At 37.2% G+C, this 20,184-nt stretch overlaps 1 protein-coding gene across 8 annotated transcripts in view; it reads left to right on the plus strand.

Moving 5' to 3' along the window:
- The window catches only part of ICA1 (islet cell autoantigen 1), a 71,512-nt gene that overhangs the window by 28,158 nt on the left and 23,170 nt on the right, over positions 1-20,184 (plus strand). For all 8 annotated transcript variants that reach the window (XM_088060186.1, XM_088060195.1, XM_088060173.1 and 5 more), the window contains 2 exons: positions 14,637-14,762; positions 14,945-15,043. In XM_088060186.1, coding sequence (XP_087916312.1) covers positions 14,637-14,762; positions 14,945-15,043 — 225 coding nt within the window. The remainder of the gene's footprint in view (positions 1-14,636; positions 14,763-14,944; positions 15,044-20,184) is intronic.

Consider the following 20,184-nt stretch of genomic DNA (forward strand, 5'->3'; position numbering starts at 1 on the left):
TTTTTTATAAATTTGTACTCTTTCAAAAAAGAGTTTGTATCTTGACAAAATATAATTAAATTGTTTTGATGGAAACAAGCCATGCTTTTTGATATATTAAACGCCAACCAGAAATAGCAATAATAATGCATGGGACTATTTACAACAGACTTTGTGTTAAAAATGAATCATGATTATTAGTGGGTGCCATTTTATATTCCGTGCTGAAAGGTTAAATAGAAAATGAAACACAAAACCTTGACTTTACAAGACTTCTGCATTAGCTCCGTAATCAGGGTGGCTTTGCACTTAGGACAGTGAGGGCATCTGGAGACTGAATATTAAAGGAACTTGGTAATCATGTTGATTTTGTTAAAGGTATCTCTCTTAAACCATTGATGTCACGTTTAGCTAGGATTTGCAACATGTGTCAGTACCATTCCCTGGCAGTTTGTACATCTGTTCATCCCACTGCCCTTTGCAGTGGCTAAGGGGATCATACAGGCCAGCTCACTGTTTTACAGTGAGCTTTCAGTGGGGATATTGTTACTGCACCTGAATTTGAGCTTTCCAAGTCCCTTTACCTAATTCCAGCTTATTCATTCCTCCCATCTGCCTGCTCAGAGGAGACCCAGATTCAAGTAACAATCTTGCTCAGGCCTTGAAGAATTTAATTTGGAGCAAAGAAACTAAAAATATGAATTATACTTTTTCCTTATGAGTACACTGTACCTGAAGGAGTCAAGAAGACCTCCAGATTATCTGTGTTATCTGAGATAAACTGAACTGTATTATTACTAGATGAATACAGTCATGGGCATAGTAGACAAGTTAATTTTATGCTATATTACGATTTTCTTTATATCACCTCTGGTCTTCAGTGTTCAAAATCAGCAATTAACTGTCTCAGTTTCCTGCATGGGCTGACTAATTGCTCTCCACTTGCCAGTATTCCTCCCTGTACCATGTGTGGCAACCATCTTTTGCTCTCAGGTTGTCTAATGTGATTAACACAGTTGAGTTATGATAAGCTCAGCAGTTCTCAGCACTTGTAACACTTAGTCCAGGTTATGCATGCTTTAGAGTTGTATATGATCTTTCATATTTTTTGTATATGATTATTTTGTTTTTGCCATTTGTCTTGGTTGGCCTGCTTCTTGATACAAATCTTTGCAATAATTTTTAGCAATTTACAGACTTGAATCATACTAATAAAATGCGACTCTTTGTTTTCAGACTATATATAGTTATTTGCATCTGTGCAAAGAACTGTTGAGTTTTTATGAGCTCCCTCATAGTCATTTCAGGAGAGGAGAGTTCAGTAGTTCTAAGTTTTCGGGACTATCCATATTCTTCCCTAAAGAGGATGTGTGTCCAGGTGTGAAAATATGCGGCTGTTTGCGGATTGGAAGGGTGCGTCCAGGCACGCTGTGGTGGTAATGACTCCTGTCTGCAGACTGACAGATGTGTATTCCCTACTGGAAATACATTTGGGGATCATGATGTAAAAATCTATCCCCAAACTCTGACATAATGCTGTTTAGATGAATGTAATTATCTATTCAATGTAAGAGTCTGCGGATCATGAATATTTTCTTTGTACGTCCTTGCTTCAAGGTCCCTGCTAGTGTCAACAAGTGTTTCTTGGTCTTTGTTTCCTTTCAGCCTAGTAAACCACACATTCTGGGTTGCACCAGTACTGAAACTTGTTACCAACAGAAAGCTGAAGCATGCCTTTAAAAGGCTTCTTAAAGTAGAAAAAACCCAAATGTTTTAACAAGGCTGGAAGTTATATATTTACTGCCTTCCTTTCATTTAAATTGTAATTTCATGTTTGTTCCCTTTTTTAAATAATTTGCGTATTGATCCAACTGTAGAAATGAATACAATAGCTGTGAGGAAGCCATCCATATTGATAGTTTCAGGAGCACAATGTGTTCTCTGCTCACTGATAATCTGTGAGCTGCCAGGAGGTATAAGCTCTGAGAGGTGGAGCTGCTTTCATACACAGTTTATGCCTGTAACGACCCTGTGTGAATGAGTTGGGAGGAGAGGCTGTGTGCACTCCAGCTCTCAGCTGTCCCATATCTCACTGCATTAGAACTCCCTCCTTTGATGCAGTTTGAAGTTAAACATATTGACCATAAGTAGTTTCTCTTTATACTGGATAAAAGAGGAGGAGAGGCCTCATGCAGCCAGCAGTAGTGTCAGCTGGGATGCTGCTACTGGCTGTATCCCTTTATTTCCCCTTGAACCTTTATTGGGAACACAAGCTACAGCTTTTTGGATCAAAGCTGCTGAGGCCAGGTTCTATCCTGCATGATGTGTGGACACATTCATTTGGAATTGATTTATTCCTGCACAGGCAGGAGATAGAGAAGTTGCTTGGCAACATGTAAGGAGTGTGGGGCTATGTATTTGAAGAGTAGGGGAAGATTTTTGGAAAGGAAAAGCCAGTAGTATTTATGACTTTTTTCTTGGGAAGATGCATGGCTGTGCAGAGATGCTGCTTTTCTGAAGAGTGATGCCTAGATGAAGCTGAAGTGGTGCAGAACTCTGTGTAACTGTGTTTTGAGCATAGCATTTATCTGTTTAGCTTTAATATGTATTTTCCCAAACTTAAATTCAAGTAAACCACTCCTGTTTTGAAATAAGTCTTGTGTAAACACACTTAGCATCAGTTTAATTCAAATTTTTTTGTTAAAAGCAGCTTAGCTAACCTGCAGTAAAGTAACATATCTCCATTTCTTGGTCTGTGAGCTCAAAAGCTCTTGAATGTTTTGAAATGAGGTGACTCAGAAATGTTTTTTTGCTTTGCCTGAATTTTTATGTTGTGATGTGATCATAATTTCTATAATGACTCTGAGTGCAGTTCTGAAAAATTGAAGGTTGTTGTTGCTTTCATCTTCTTAAATTTAACAGACCTTCCTTCATTTTACGGAAAATAGTGCTTGGAATTACAGAAGCTGTCCACATCATGTGTTTGAGAGTCAGTTGCACACTGTATTTGATAGAACTTTTTTTAAGCTGATGTATTTTCTGTGAATATTTCTTTGTATATTTTGTTGTAATTGTTTTATTTTAAGCAATTGGATTCACATTCTGGGTCTGCACTGTGTGTTCTGTTTGTGAAAGCTGTTGTGAGGCTTTAAGCTAAAGACTTTAGTTTTTGGCTGGGTGAGCTTGCTGGACTGTGGATGTAATTTTGATCAGGGCTGTGTCCAGCTGCTGGATAAGTGGAAAGGATTCTGCAGAAGCGTTGCTCACCCAAAATGACACACTGTGTCTGCCTCCACTCGGCCGTGCTAGAGGGGAGGAAATCAGGAAGGAGGAGGAAAATACCACCTTAATTCTTGGTAATTCCATAGAAAAATAACTTCAGAGGTTTTTTGTTGCTATTGGGCTGTACCTTTCAACCTGTGGTGTTTAAGGCTTTTTTCCTATGAAGGGACTAAATTACTTTTTAATAATGGGGGAGGAAGTATATTTCTTTTGCTTCAGGGCAGCTGTTTAGAATGTTTTTATTTAGTATAGAGCACTGTATTACTTGCCACAAATAGTTTTCATGGCTCAGAGAAAATTAATTTGTATGTAACTAAATTTTGCTCCTGCTAAGCGGTGTTTGGATCCATGTCTTTGCTCTATTATAGTACTGACAGTAGGGAAGAAAATATGTCAAATGTGCATTAAAAAAGGTTAAAACAGGCAAGGAAAAAAACACATTCTCTTGAGACATCTAGAATTAGTACATCTTGTTGATTGAATAGCAGAACAACTTTTTTTCATATGAATTTAGAGTACATGTAGTTGATGGATCTGTTCTGATGAAATGCCTAATCCAGAAGCAGGGCTGTTTCAGGAATATTTATTTTTAGCAAACTACTCTCTAAAAAATAGAGGGAAAAATTAGTTAGATATACATTTTTCCACGTTTCATGTAGACAATAGCACTGTTTAGTATTCCAGTCCTCACCTAAATATCATGACTAAATATTTCACTTGGCAGACAACCCTCTGGGACTTGAAAGAAGAGAGGTTTGTGGTGGATGGTGAAAGACAAGCTAGTCTTGTCCAGGTAAATCCTGTAGGTTTTGGCAATTGATTTCCAAAATTCAAAGCTCAGGTCTTAATGTATATGTAGACTTTTTAGAAGGCAGTACAAAATTTTTTGAAAGGACTGAGATCTGATCTTCTCTCCATACTGCAGCTGTAATAGTAGAAATGTTGGAGCACCTCAGAACTGCCCCCATCCCTTCTCCAGGCGAATCTGTGTGAATGTAAAGCTAACAACCTGTCATACAGTTACAATATGTGAAACATTTCCATGTGATTTCTGATGCTTAAGCATGTTTGGGTATAGGCAGTGCTTGAATGCACTCTGGCACTCTTAACAGTTATAAAATTACGTAAGTCATGAATTTGAATTTTTGTAGTGGAAAATCTGAAGTTACACAGGTGTTATGTTGGAAAGGCTCATTTGAAGTATCTGTGCTACCTTAGACCACAGAATAGAGAGTTCTTCTGACATAAGAAGATGCTGTGCAGGTCTGAATCCAGGAAGAAAATTCTCGAACTCCCTTTAACCTGCAAATGTGCCTCAGGGTTACTTTATTCTTCAGACAAAAATCCTCTGTCTGTGCATCATCTTTCTTCATTGGTGTCCAATGGTAGCAACTAGGGAGTTGCACAGAGCAAATACACAGTGGTGTTTTCTTTTAGTATTGTGACCAGTGGAGACATCACAGGACATGGGGTTTGTTTTCCTGTAGAATTGTCCAGTTGCCTTTTGAACCAATATAAATTCTGGCAATGCCCAATGCATGGCTGTGATCAAAGACCTGCCCTGCAGACACAGATGCTGTGTAAAGATCCCCTTGCCTCATGCTGTATTTAAATGGCTTATTCAGTATAATGCCCTCTGGTTCCTGTGTTGGCTGAAGTCTCATCTTTTACAAGTTTTGTATCTGTGGTATGATGGCCTTCCATCATACTCCTCCTTATTAATTTTTTTTTTCCTGCCCTGGCAAACTCTCGTCTATCATTTTTACAGAAACTAATTTACATATTTGGTCAGATGTTTTGTTGTTGCCTGCCCTTTTTTTCCCCATTGCTAAGCCTGAATTGATCTGTTTTTGCAGATCCAACTTGGCTTTTGGTTGAAGAAAAATACAGAGTGAAAAGTCATGTCCCTGTATAATATTTATGGAATCACATGCATAAAGTGTGAGGAGGTTCTCATTTTTCCTATCCTTAAAGAGACACAAGAGAGTTGGAAAAGGTACATTATGAAACAGCAGGAATAAACACAAGGCTGTGAAGAAAGTGAGACACTTTGAAAAAAAAGAGAGAAAGGAGTATGATGAATGTCTATGTGTTTGCATAAAGGAGAGAGCTATTCAATTTCTGTGATAACCATCACTGAATATATCAGAAGATGGTACAACCAACCTTTGTTTTTTGGAGGGGAAAAAAGGAAGAATATTCAAGCCAGCCATAACCTTATATCCTCACAGGGTTCAGAAAATTGCTCACATCTGCTGACTGTCAGTGGTTGTGAAGCAAGCAGTTCTGGCCATGGTTTACTCATTACTGCCAGGCTGGAGTTGCATGGTGTGTGAGCCAACAGGCTGAAGGCTGTAAAATTTTTACAGACCAAATACTGAAAAACTGAAGCGGGAAATGTGGCATAAATGTGACACAAAGACTGAATTTCATACACTACTGAAAAAAAAAAAATCCACAGAGAAGTCCTGGTGTATATCCATGGTCTGGTGCTTTGGTAGATATTTGTATATCTTTTCGAAAAAATCCTTTGGATTTAAAAATAATAGTAGTTAATTCAGTGTATTCAATATATTTTCTTACCTTAGATTTTTCTGTTGCTGTTAAAGTAAAAATTGCAGCAAAGCTCATTAAGCACATTGTTCTATAACATGGCATTCTCTTTGACCTGGACCACAGACATGAATTTCAAACAGGAAGAAAAACATGCCTCTGACCCAAAGTAATGAGATGATAATAACAGAGCTAGAAAATAGGGCAAAGTTACATAGGCAGGAGAAAATAAAAGAGTGAAGCTCTATGGTCAAAGAAGAGAACAGAGAGTGGTAGTTGTACTTCATCTGTGATATAATTGTATCCTGAGCACAAAGACCTCATCTTCAGTGACTGGAGATAAAAACAACAAAACTGTATGTTTGAAGTTCTAGATTAAAGAGTTATTTCATGTATTTAATCACAATTTCATTGCTTTTGTATATTTAATTCTTTCCTCACAGCAGCAAACTGCTAATTGCAGCTCTACAACTACAGTTGAAAGCTTTTTGCAAGAGTTTTTGTGAAGATCTTATGTAAATATGAAGCTTATGTAGCTTAGCTGAAAGCCAGTGCTGTCTCTTGGTGCAGTTAGAGCAAGCACAGATCACAGTCCACATCACTGGATTGAAAACCTGGAGAGGAGAGTATCAAAAAGTGTAAGCTGTAATACGGGGACCAGGGGAAAGAAGCTGCTTAAGATGTATTTGTAAGTCAGCCTGTCTCATTTAACAAGGACAAGATGAAAAGTTTGTTAGACCACAATACATAAGCTGTTGAGACTTTTCATCAGGAGTTTATCAAGAATCATGGCTTGGAAGCTTATACTGGATGAATTATAAAGGTAAATTAGGCATACATTCAAATACTTATGGTTATTATTAGCAATAAAGGAAATCCTTTTCTGGATGTCATTTAGATGAGGATTTATCAAAAAACTTCAGACATGTTCTCTGTAGATGTCTACATCTAAATTGATCAACGAGAGTTCTCTTTATAGTCCAGTGGAGAGAAACAGGGTAATAGGAAGTGAATTCTAGTGTCAGTTTCTTGTGCCTGCTAGATCTCCATTCACTAACACAGGCCACAAGGTAACAAGGTGGATGTCAAGGCCTGAGCTTGTCACACCTAGTATAATTTTGTGGGTGGAAGGCATGCCTTGGGGTAAGTGCAGAAGTAGTATTTTGCGATACTCATTGCTTATTTGTACCGCCTTTAACCTCTCTGGTGAAATACACAGCAACTCTCTAGAAAGGCTTTTCTAGACAACCTGGGGAGCTTCCCAAAGCTGGCTTAGGCATGAATGACCAACGGGAGATGTGCACAGGGACAAATTATGGTAAAAACTGAGCCAAAATAATGATGAAAATTTTGAAGAGTCATAATGATTGTCCTCAAGAACTGCCATAGACCATGTCCTAATAGGGCATTTGAAAATCACAAAATTGGACAAAATATAATACACTTTTTGGGGCTTCATGAAGTTTAAAATTTTGTCATCCCCAGATACCAAATTTTTCTAATAAAATGTTTTTAACATACTGAAAAAAAATAAATTAAGTAAATTGTAGCACATTTGAATGATAAAATTTGCATGAAATATGCTGGTTTTGGGGGAATAACATTTTGGTTATAATGTGAATTTTTACTGTTTTTTTCATCAAAGCATTTTTTTTCTCTTCATAGCATAAGGATTCTTGTAGCGTAAGCATTCTTGTAGCATAAGGAGAGCAAAATACATGTTTAAGTCATGGAGATTTGATGGTTCTGACTAGAATCAAAAATGTCAGTATTAAATGAAAAAAACTGCAACTTTTAATCAGCTTATAGTGACTTTATCGTCATTCTGTTTGTAGACTGTTGATGTTTCATATTGAGCTTTTGGGCAGAGAAACATGATCCAGTCCCAGTAAATACAGGGAAATGCAGCTCCTGTTATATTAATCCATGTTAAGATGCATTTATCTATATTTTGTTATACAGCAATATAGCATTTCTTCTGCCTTTTTTCTTTTTTTGTCTTAATTTTCTTTTGTGTACTTTAGCACTCTTCTTCTATTGCTTACACTGAGTTCCAGGAATGTCATGACCAATTAAATCTAAAATCTCTGGGTAATTATGGCAGGTAATATTCTAACAGGTATTTGCAGTCATTTCAGTTGGCATTGATTTCACTGGATTATGTTGGATATCACTGTGTTTTAGTGGAATATTTTATTTGTTTCTGATCATTAATGTTTCAGCCATTAGAAAAATGGCCTTTGGTGGCTTAAAAGTTTCTGTGTTATCTTTTATCTTGTCATACACTTGCCTTGTCCAAGTCTGTATGTAATGGGAGATTTCTACCACTTTAGGACATCAGAAAGTTGTACCATCTTCCTTTCCAGAATCTTTCTCTCTTGCAGTGCAACTGACCTAATACATCTTTAATTCAACTTTCACTTACTTGCTGTCTCTCCACATGAATTTGCCAATATGATTAAGGTACCTCAGAACACAAACATAAGTGCTTTTTCAAAGTTGACATACCCGTTGTTCTTTTATGGCAGAAAGGCAGAGAGTACTTTCCATAGAATCATAGGGTGGTTTGACTGGGAGAGACTTTAGAGATCATCTAGTTCCAGCCGCTCTGTTATGGGCAGGGACACCTTCCATAGAAGGTGTTTGGTTGGTTTCCAGATTGAGACTCGTAGACATACAATGGTGATTAAGTCCTTTATATGAATTGCAACGACTGCAAATTTGCTTAATCAAGCTTAATAGAGTGTGGTGCATAGGGCTTTTGCACAAGTGCAGACGATTATCATTAAGTCCAAAATGGCAAATTTAAGAAATGTGTTACTGGAATTTGATCTGCCCTAAAATTCTCTTAATTCAAATTTCAAAAATAGTTTAATTTCTTGAAAAAATGTGATGTACATCTGCTCGCATTCAGACTTAAAGATATCATTTGTATCTGTTTATACTGTCCAAGTAGTTTTCCCTTTTAGCTAGATGTGGCTCACTTAGAAAATTTCATCTCCTAAAATTAATTCCTACCAGTGTTTCTCATCAGAGTGTAAATGAAGATTTTAATAACCAACCTTGAAGCAGACGAACAGAAGTATGCCCACTCCTCTTTAACCATTGTTTTTATGTGTTGTTCTTAAAAAATGATGGAGCAGAGATTAATGAATGCTATAAATACTATTCCAACCCAAGGGAACAAGTTGAGTCAAAGTATAGTCTGCAAAATGTAGAATATACCAAAGCACACAGAAATCAGGTTTCATACTACACAAGGCATTGGAAGTGTGTACCTTGTATGTGGAAAAGTTTAGTTACAGGCATTATTTTGTATAAAACAGTACCTTTTCTGCTCTCTGACTGTGCATCATCAGTCTTGAATTAAAAAGAAAGGGAAAAATAAACCAGTAAGTACTTAGTTATGCTTATGCAAAAGTGTCATGGGTGTTCCTTATCAAAACACCACTCAACGTATGAATTTACTAGAATTTGTGGGAATTGAGAATCTAGTTCATTATGTTTTCTGTGCCATATGCTGAAATGCTCTAAGTTGTGCTCTATGGTAAATACTTGGTCCTCAAACTACAGTTTGATTTCATTTTCATGTAGTCTTTACAATGATCTGGTATGCCAGAAGGTGCTATACTTATTTAATGCAAAGATTTGCGCTGATTCCATCTGCTGGTAGAGTTTACCCAGAGCCCCAAACAGGAGGGTTTACTATATTCCAGGCATTTTCCCCCTTGGTTTATTTATCCCCCTCTTTCCAGCCTATACTCACACTGTGCATGCTTTTCAGATCAAGTAAGTGAGAGGCTGGGTGACAAATTAGACTAAAAGCATCTGTTTCTCCTTCTATGCTGAAAATGCTGAGACAAAAATATACTGTATGTAAAGTGAGTTAGTACATTTATCCAACATAATTTTGGAGATGATGCTTCACTAGATGAATTGTCCCTGAAATTAGGCTACTACTGAAAATACATTTTGCATTTTATAGAAGATTGAAAGAAAGTAGCAACACAGATGTACAGTAGACAACGTAAAGACTCCTTGAAAGTACATGGCAAATCTGTATTTTAGTAAATGCACATATTGAATAGAGTTTCTTAACTGGGTCACAGGATTTTTTAATTTTTTTTAAATGTTAGCATGATTGAAGATTAAAATTTTTCTGTTCGAATGAAGTTTTCCAAATACCTGCTGGAAAGCAGCTCTGTGGAGAAGGACCTGGGGGTACTGATGGATAACAAGCTGTCCATGAGCCAGCAATGCCCTTGTGACCAAGAATGTCAATGGTATCCTGGTGTTCACTAGGCAAAGCATTGCCAGCAAGTCCAGGGAGATGATCCTGCCCCTCTGCTCTGCCCTAGTGAGGCCACACCTGGACTGGCCAGTGCTGTGTCCAGTTCTGGGCTCCTCAGTGAAAAAGAGACATGGAGCTCCTGGACTGGGTCCAGTGGAGGGTGACAAAGGTGATTTAGGGACTGGAGCATCTCTCTTACAAGGAAAGGCTAGAGGGAGCTGGGCCTGTTCAGACTCTGGAAGAGGTGACTGAGAAAGGACCTTGTCAATGTCTCTAAGTATTTGAAGGGAGGGTACCAAAAGGATGGACCAGGCTCTTCTCAGTGGTGCCAAGCAACAGGACAAAAGGCATCAGGCAGAAACTGATGCCCAGGAAATTCCACCTGAACACGAGGAAGAACTTCTTTACTGTGCAGGTGACCATTCACTGGAACAGGTTGCCCAGAGAGGTTTTGGAGTCTCTGTCACTGGAGATATTCACTGCCTGGACACAATCCTGTCCCTGGGATTGCCCTGCTTGAGTGGGAGGTTGAACCAGAGGATCCACTGTGGTCCTTTCCAACCTGATTCATTTTGTGATACTGCTTAGGAAACTGTTAGCAAGTATTTGCCCTTACAATCAAGCATTCTAGAATCTGATTTTTGAGCCCTCGGGATTTAGGATTGTAACATTTCAGTCCTTTGAAATTATTTCAGGTTTGTCTGGCATCTAATAGTTCATTAAACTGTTGATTGACTAAGATACTGCTTTCCGAATTTACGTTTTCTTGTGTGCTCTTTATGAAAATTGTACTTAGGTGTTTGCATTGGGAAATTAAAAGCAGGTTGGTCCAGGTTGCTGCTTAGAAAAAGACAAAGAGTAATGATTTTTTTTATGTCAAGAGTACTGTAAAATTTTCTTGTATAATATAAATTTTACATCTAGCACCTATAGTTTCAGATGCTTAGAAGCTTGTTCATCATCAAATGTTCAGGTTGTGTTTGGATCAAGCTGGTTCTCCTTGGGTCAATAAAATCCTGACCATTTTCAGACCAGGATTTTCAAGAAATATTCAATGTTCAGCTTTAATAAACTTAAATGTATGAATAAAAATTTTCAGTACTGAGACAACAATGAGGTCCTGTTTTTCATGTCTTAGAGAGTAATTGCAGAGAAAGGAGAAGAAGATTAATATGTATTATAAAAGCTTTCCCTTGAGCAGAGAACCAAAGGTTCTGATAACTTGTTGGTATTAAGTAGATTATGGTTTGTAAGCACTAAGGTTTTATACCTAATTCCTGAAGCCAACAAGTAATCTTAAAAGATGTCTAATAATAATTTCAATTGAAAATGCATTTATTGGCGCAGATAAAAAGCTAAATGTCATGCTGATGTAGTGTATGGAGTTCTTCCTTGGTTGTCCTGCACTTGCTGCTGAAAAAAGGAGAATACTTCTGCTCAGTAAACTTTCAAAATACCAGAGAAACCTAAAATCATCCTTAATTTAATAGTTTTTGTAGTATCACATCTTTCCTGGTTGGCAAGAGAAGTGTGTAGCATTTGGTAACACAGCATTAAATATCTTGAATCATCTGTATGAGCATGATAAACATAAGGTAAGGGTTTGTATTCCACACTGTGTTGTGGATCACCTCCTTCTCTTTATGAATGCTTTAGTTTTTAAGAGACTAATTACATGTTCAGTTAAGATAAATGCAGACCTTGTTCTTTGCTAAACATCTCTGAAGAATGTATGCAGGAAGACTGCAACTCAAACTTTACAGGTTTTATGGATTTTTTTTGAGGTGGAGTAGGAATTCATAATTACATTTGGTACTACTTTCATTTTTTTTTTTTTTTTTTTAAATTGTGGCTCACCATCTCTGGCAGAGTATTTATACTCCCCAGAACTAACATTCTTTGCTTTCTTGGACTTTCAGTCTACAAAGCTACAGCTCTTCTTACTGTGCTTTCACCAGTGCTGTGATATACCAAGTAGGAAGGGGATTCTGTTCTCAGCTGCGCCACTGTAAAATATAGTTATATTTGTGACACTTTTACATCAGTTGAATTTCTCTGGATTTTCATAGCTGTAACTGAGATTAGTTTTTTGAAAACCCTACATCTCTTACTTAAATCCCTACCCATTGCAGCAGTTCTTTATGGAAAAAGATGTGTGTAATCCTGTATTTGGATTTCAGTTAGAAGTTCCTTTTTGCACAGGCCCCATCATTTTCTTCACACTGAAGTTGTAACTGTGCTCTCAGGCACTTTGCAGCTAAAGGAAATACAGGATTTGAGGACCTAATACTGGACAAATGTCTTTATCCAGCACTGGATAAAGCTTCTACACTTCTCCTGCCACTGCTCCTATCTTGCTCCAGTGCTGCTCAGTTTTGGAGGTCCATAAGCTCTTTACCCACATGCTGTTTTGACTAGACAGCTGTGCCTGTCTATGATGGCACTCCTGGCATGGATATCATGGTGCCTTGCTTGGGCCTCCATCAGGCACAAGCTAGAAGCGTAGCAGTCCTTGGGGATCCCAAACTAAGGGGCAGCCTCAGCTCATGCTAGTGCAACTCTGACTCAGTGTAGGGCTTTTCATGAAATCCCATACCTTATTGTAAATATCTTGGTAGTAGATGCTTCTTGCTTTTTGTATCATAGCTTATAGCATTTGTTGTGCTTGCCTAAGAAGTGGAAGCCATTGGAGCAATTTTCTCCTTCCTGAGGAAATTCAGATCTGTCTCTACCTCACTAAAACATCTCCTAACTACCTAAGAAGTCTTCCATCTTCTGGAGACACCTCTTTTTAAAAAAAAAACTCTTCAACATGCAAAGACAACAAGCAAGTCATCAGTGAGATGTTTTACTCGTGTGGTTAGAGTACTGGATCCAGTCAGACATTTTGGTTGTTATTACCAGAACTCAAGATTTGTTCACTGTTTGGTGGCATTATCCTGGAAGACTTCCTTTCCTGGATGAATGCAGTAACCACAGAGTTATTTTGTAAATGTTGATTAGCGCTGCTCTTTACTAAAAGAAGAAAGTGTTTTGTTTTGGTTTTTTTTTTCTCCTTTGGCATCATCCTTTTCTAAATCTCACCTGTAATATTCTGCATTTATGACATATTTTGAATTGTAATAGTTTCTTCCTTATTAACAGATTAGGCTGATGTGTAGTATTGCTTAAACAGAACTGATCTGATCAGTGAAACAAAGTTGCCACATGTCCAGCAATCCAGGAGTCGCACAATTTGTATGAGTATATGGTCATATGATGAATTTGTGATGCAAATCTTTGGCTGGTTTTCTGCCTGGTTGGAGGTTGTATAATCTGAGTTTGGGAAAATGAAAGCAGAAGTATAGCAACCATAACATTTCAGATTGCATTATGATATGTGTGTATTTGTTCTTACTGCACAAGGCACTTGCTACAAAGTTCCAGATTCACTTCTGAAGATCAGGAGCATACAAGTTTGACAAATCTTTGACTGAGTTTGTGTATTCTGGACAAAATGGGTTTATTCTCCAAGTTAGGCCAGAAAAGGAAAGAAATGTGTCATTTATTTCATGATAAAATGGTTTGTTTTCATTGTGAAACATTTTATTGTTTTGGTAAATATTTTATTTTGATGATGAAAGAGTTATAGGAGATTCATTATGTTTTGTGGTTTTATTGTTTCCCATTCCATTGGAAGAAAACTATAACAAAACTTGTTTACAGAATTTAAACAAATGTTTTTCATTAATATAATTTTTGGTGGTGTGCAAAGCTGTCACAAAAATGGAAAATCCTGGATACTAAATGCCTACATCAGCCTTCTACCCTGATACCAAATCATGTCAGTGTTGTTGTCAAGCATGTACAGTTTTTGGAACAGGGTGTTGTATATGTACTTAATGTACATGTGTATGTACTTAATAGGTGATAGAAAAATAATTAGAAAAACTAAAACCCCTGAAACTGAAATTGTTAGTTCCTAGGAAAAGGGGATGTATATTTTTCTGATAGTAGTAAACAGAAAGGGCACTCCTGTTTTAGAAGGAGAACTTTAATGAGTGAAATTTTTGTAGCAGTCCGAAGATATTGAAGTGCTGTATCATTGCAGACAGACTTTAAATTTTGTCAGTTTAATTTGTCTCTTACTATAGGTACACAGAAATGTCTCTGACTGTGCACCTGTATATTGTGTAGTAAACTTTTAGCTCCAAATTTGTTGGTTAGGCTTTGAATTTGTCTTTCTGGAAAGAGATACCAATGTAAGTATCTTTTCCAATTGTTCTTGATGTATGTTTTATACTAATATCTATCATACAAAAGAGGGGTTAGAAAACAAAAATTCTTCACTGAATATATTATTAAAAGCAATAATAGAGAAGATAGTAAGAGTACTATTTATCAGCCAGTCTATCTTAATTTCAGTGGCATTGATAAAAATAAAACTGTAAGTCTGTTGTCTGATCTCCCTAGAGGTTGTATTAGTTTGCTCTTTCATTAAAAATGGAGAAAAAAAAAATCACTACATAAACAATTGTCCCTTTGTGTAAAGGTTCAAGCACAAGTGCGACATGCAAAACTCAACTTCGACAAACTGAAGACTGATGTCTGTCAAAAAGTGGATCTTCTGGGAGCAAGCAGATGCAACCTCCTTTCTCATGTGTTAACAACATATCAGGTATCCAAGGAAAATGTTGACCTCTGAAAGAATGTTTTCCTGTTAATGTGGCTTTTTAAGACATTACCATGGCAATATTCAACCATAAGAATATGTAGCTATTGTTGGAGGGAAGATGTGAAATTTGCACTGAGAACAGATTTGTGTAAACATCAGCACTGAAATTTTACCCTGCCTTACAGACAACACTGCTTCATTTTTGGGAAAAAACTTCACACACGATGGCAGCCATCCATGAAAGTTTCAAAGGTTATCAGCCATATGAATTCACTATGTTAAAGGTAAGGAATATATAGATATGTATGTTTGCCCAGTGATAACCAGTAAGAGATTATACAAGGACGTAGAAAGCACATGCTGATAATTTTGCCATACATTCTCTGACACTTGTATCCCTGCTTTATCTATTCATTTAAATACAGGTTTTCTGTTTCATATCTTTCTGACCACACATGCTGGTGGGCTCTTCTCTTACCTTCCTGATGTTAAAAGGTTTCTGAGGATGTTTTTATCTTTGCTTTGATCCAAAGCAATTTCAGTCTAATTTGTGTAGGTAGCCTGTATTTGCTGGTTATTTATTCTTCATGCTGTTTTGTATCTAAAAATTTGATTATTTGAACAACACATAGCATGTTTCAAGGTGTATAATAACATTTACACTTGGAAAGAAAATGCACCTGTTTTGGTGTACCCTTGTGATGGAGGATAAGAAACGTTTAGGCATGGATTGTACCTTTCGAACTTCCTCCTGTGGAACGTTTCACCATGATTTAAATTTGAAATTAGATTGGGAATCTATGATAAAGAAATACCATCTATATTGAACCCACACATGTAACAAGCACTCTGTTGAAGCAAAAAGTAACTGTAAAAATGGCTGGGAATAGTCAAGTGTGTTTAGGATGCAGCCTTTGTTATGAAAATCTTAACCAATTATATTGCTCACCTCCTGCACTGAGAAGATGTGATTTCCCATTTTTGCACTGATATGTATGCTGATAAATAGTGCTAATCAGGAGATAGTTTAAAACAACAGGATTTCATGTAATTCTGTGCTTTCAGAAGACAGCTGCTTGGGAGTAAGACTGTGTTACTGGCTTTTAGTATCAGGGGGTTTTTTCTTTCAGTCTCTAGAGTGGGGGGTTATTTTTTATACCAAAGTCTTCTCCATAATCTCTTGTCCCCAGCTATTAGTTTCTAATTGTTTACATTAAATGATTGCTAAGGTGATTAAATCAAAATCTGCTGATTGCATCTGGTGAGATTGTGTTGCCTAAGAGAATAGATGTCTGCTGGTACTTCATCTGCATTACTAGGCTGAGTGAGTTCTGCTTGTCACTTCTGAAGGGTGTGGCAAGTCCCATCTCACCTCTGCTACACCTGGGTGTAGAATATCAATAGGTGATTATGGTTAGGGAACTGATCCCTACCAGTCATATCACATGTTCATACCAGAGTAACTGTATATTAAAAAGCAGCTGCAAACTAATTTTACATTGAGATTATGCAGTATTATTTTTTAATGAAGTATGGTAGATAGCTATAGCTGATCAAAGGTAGTGTTGTTTCTGATAGAGAAACTTTTGGTCTAAAAATGTACCCAATGGAGATGCCATGGCTGTTGTTGCCTTTATGCATTAAAATGTAAAATCAGAATATATTCTGGATTAAAATATCCATAAAATATTTCAGTGTGACCATTTCTACATTTCACTGGAAGTTACTTCTTTTAGACTATTTTTTCCCTGCCTGATACCATAAAAGGGGTCTTTCTTAAATGAAAATTTTGAATTTGGTGCTTGCAAATAATTTTTGTCTTTTATGATTCCATGAAAGACAAAATCTTGCTCATACAAATTAAACTGAATTAAACTAAGCATACGTGAATGTAGGATTAGTGTTTTACTTTAAAATAAGAAATTAATGCAAGTTAATATTTGACTTAGATTGTTTTACTGAAAAATTAAGAGGTGCCATGTACTAGAAAACAGCTATTTGTATTTTGTATTATAAACATATATTTGTGTACCAGGTTTATGTCAAGAAAGAAACTCTGAAACATCTCTTGGGATTGTTTCTGGACAGAAAACATTGTCTTTAGAGATGTTTGCAAAACTCCCTTAATGAAAAGCAGCCCATTTGCTTTCTTTGCTTCAGGGTATGTGCAGAGAGCAGTATAATTGTGCTATTGCAGCTGTATTTCCTAACTCTTGAGTTTTATGCTCGATGAAAGATGATTATTAATGTGCTAACAACTCTGTGTTTAGAGATGTAAAAGTATCTGTTACTGTGTCCATCGCTTTAATATTACAGATGATGGGCTGCTGTTTTGGTAAAGCTGTTAAGGTTTCATTGACTTGAAATTAACATATATCAACTGAATTCAAGTTTATTTCAGGGGCTACTTTTCATGAATAATACCTTTTTCTAGTTTCTGTTTATTTGCCTTAGTTACTTAAATAATATTTAGTTGCATTTTTTAAATTTAAATGCTAGAATACCAAACTTCTTGAAGAGTCTGTATTAACTTAGAAATAATAGTAGCCCTGGTAAGGGAGTCAAAAGGCATAAATCTCAGTGCATCTATTTATTTCTGTGTGAAGTGGAATACTGCTGCCTGAGCTCCTTACATGGAGTATTCCCTTGGAGTACTCTGTCCAAACAGGTACTACAACACTGTACAGGTACTACAACAACTGCTGACCTCTGCTGTAGTCTGGTGTCCTGTTGTTTCTGTTTGTCAGACAATGACTTTACTCATAGACAAGACTATGATTTTGCATCTCTAAGGGTTTTGGGGAGGTGTGGTATTTCTTTCCTTGATCAATGTCTGGGAGGAAATTCTGAGACAACCTGCTTTTCCTCTTCCTCTTTAGTTCTCCCCCCAAGTGAAATATATTAAAGTTTTTGTCTCCTCAGTGCTGTTGAACTTTTTCATAAATGTTGTGACATCTTGGAATGTATGCCTGGCTCCTGAAACTGCCCTTAGCTGTGTTGCTTTGATTCTTTTTCTGTCAAGGAGTGCATTAGATGTCCAAGGCACTTGGGAGGAGCTGTTCGGTGAGCTGAGTGCAATGTCAACACCGGTGATTTAACTGCAGAGGGCAGATTTTATGTGCAATCCAGATGATTTTGGCTTTGCTTGAAAGCAGCCCAGATGCAGGTGAAGGAATTTAGTGAGTGAGAAGCAGTCAGAAATGGAGCCTGATCTGGAGCCAGAGTTAACTCTACAGTGCAGGAATCTCTTGTTGGCCTGGATACTTAGTCTGAGTACTGAGAGCAGGTAAAATACCACTGGGTGACTTTTGGTGTTAGAGATGGATACATCAGGCAGAATGAATGACTGTGAACTTGCTCTGCTAGTGTGTAAGGTCTTAATCTGATTTTTGTAGTAAAAGAGAGGTTAAAGAAGCTAGGAAGATAGGTTTCTAAATATGCAAGGAGCCTACTTTAAGCTGCTTACATGGTGTAGCTCACAACAAAGCCCATTCTAGTCCACATGAGCAGCCAGAAAAATGCTGTGGAGTTACATCTGTGTGCTCTGAGCAGCCAAGTCAGGGGTATGTCCAGCTGAAATGTGCTCACTTTGGTCTGAACTCAGGCTGTGTTGTCATAACTCTGTTTAATCACTATGCTTTCTAGATGGCGAGGCTTCTCCCCTTTCTTCTAATGCAACCTGAAACAATTAAGATAATATTATGGTTTTATTTCTATGCCTGCTGACAGCAGTGATCACATTACTGTGGATTCATGTTTAGAAAATGGTTGGCTGGCTTTTTTAACAGTTTAACAGTTTCATTTCATTCTATAGCTTTTAAAAATCTTTTTGGAAAGTTACCTCAGTTTGTAGTGAACCTCAGAATGCAGAGTAGAGAGAGGCAGGGGTGAGGAAAATAATTTCATTATTTGGTATCTGATTTTAAGTCTAAATGAAGTTGTTACATGGAGTTATTGCATCAAAATACAGCTTCTAATTTTTAACAATTTTATCATAATCGCTATTGAAACCAAAGCTGTATTTCAGAGCTGTGTTTATTTTTCTAATAAAGGAAATAGTAACTGCCATTATTATCATGCTGTTTCCTTCCCAAGGTACTTGTGAGCTCCATTTCTATATGCTGTTTCCGTGGTTTGATCACAGTCCTTTTAAATATGGATTTCCTGAAACACTGACACAGGAAGCTTCTGAAAATATAGGTCCTTAAAGAAGGATGCTTATTTCCCTGTTGGTTTTGGGGTTTTTTTTTGTGAATATGCAATATGCAGACTTTACTTCTAGTAATTTTCTTTAACTTGTATAGCTGGGCAGTGGTTAAAGTAGTTCTGGGTTTTTGTCCAAAACCTTTAAAACCTTGGAGCAAGCTCTGAGATGCTATACTTGGTAGCAATCACCTCCTAATTCAGTGGTTTGTGTGTCCTGTTGTGAACATGTCCAAGGTAGTTCAAGTGCCCAAAGCAGCACAGCCCCCATAATGCAGAGCTGCTTTCTTTCTCTACACTGCACTTTTGTGGAAGTATAGTTGATATTTGTGTGTTCTTGAACTCTAGTCCAGGACTTCTTGGAGTCAATGGAGTAATTCCCATCAACTTCAATAGCACAAGAAGTGCAGTCTAATCAATAGCTAATACAAATGCAGGTAAAGGGTGACATTCATACATAGGTTATCTAGCTGAGTTGGCTAGTGTCCTTATTCAGCATCCAAGGAGAAGTGCACATGTGATTCTTGTTAACAACGGTGTCAAAAAAGTGGCAACTACAGAATAAGGTTAATTTCTTTAGTGCTTTTTTTTATTATTGCTGTTTTTGTGACCTTTGTCTTTTGACCATGTTTGCAATGCTGAGGCTGCTTATGACAAATTAATCAGCAGTTCTATGTAGAATTAGCTAATTGAGAGGGGGGTTAAAAAAAGCAGCTGCAGCACATGACAAATCTAGAAGTTTAGTTTCTAAAATACTGAAGTGTAGATTTCTCATACAGACAAATATTGAACCAAGCAGAAAGTGGAATGCTCCTTCTGGGGACTCCTCTGTCCTGGTTAACAGGGCATTGCAAAAAGGACATGTAACGTGTCTGGGAATGCTTTTATTGTGACAAATTGCCTGGGCACCCTAACTTTTATTCAGTCAATTAGGCCTTGATTTTTTGTTTTACTTTTTTCGTTAAATACATTCCTGTTTTATCCAAATTCCAGATGCAAAACCACTACATTTTTGTGGGTTTTAAGTTTTGTATGGAAGGTGTCTTCTCTGTTTTACCCTTAGCTTTTTGGGGGGCAGGCAGGCATGAGGAGCAGTTGGGGTGAGATGCACTACTCTGACTATCCGGGCAACATTAATAAAAGTTATAGTTACAGATGGTCAAGACTATTCACATGTAACATGGTTAAATTTTTCAGAAACTGAGCTGGACTTTAGAAAGAG

The sequence above is a fragment of the Pseudopodoces humilis genome, chromosome 1, assembly GCF_049639895.1.
Source record: "Pseudopodoces humilis isolate 2021_Gansu_Grassland_sample_001 chromosome 1, ASM4963989v1, whole genome shotgun sequence".
NCBI classification, from domain to species: Eukaryota; Metazoa; Chordata; class Aves; order Passeriformes; family Paridae; genus Pseudopodoces; species Pseudopodoces humilis.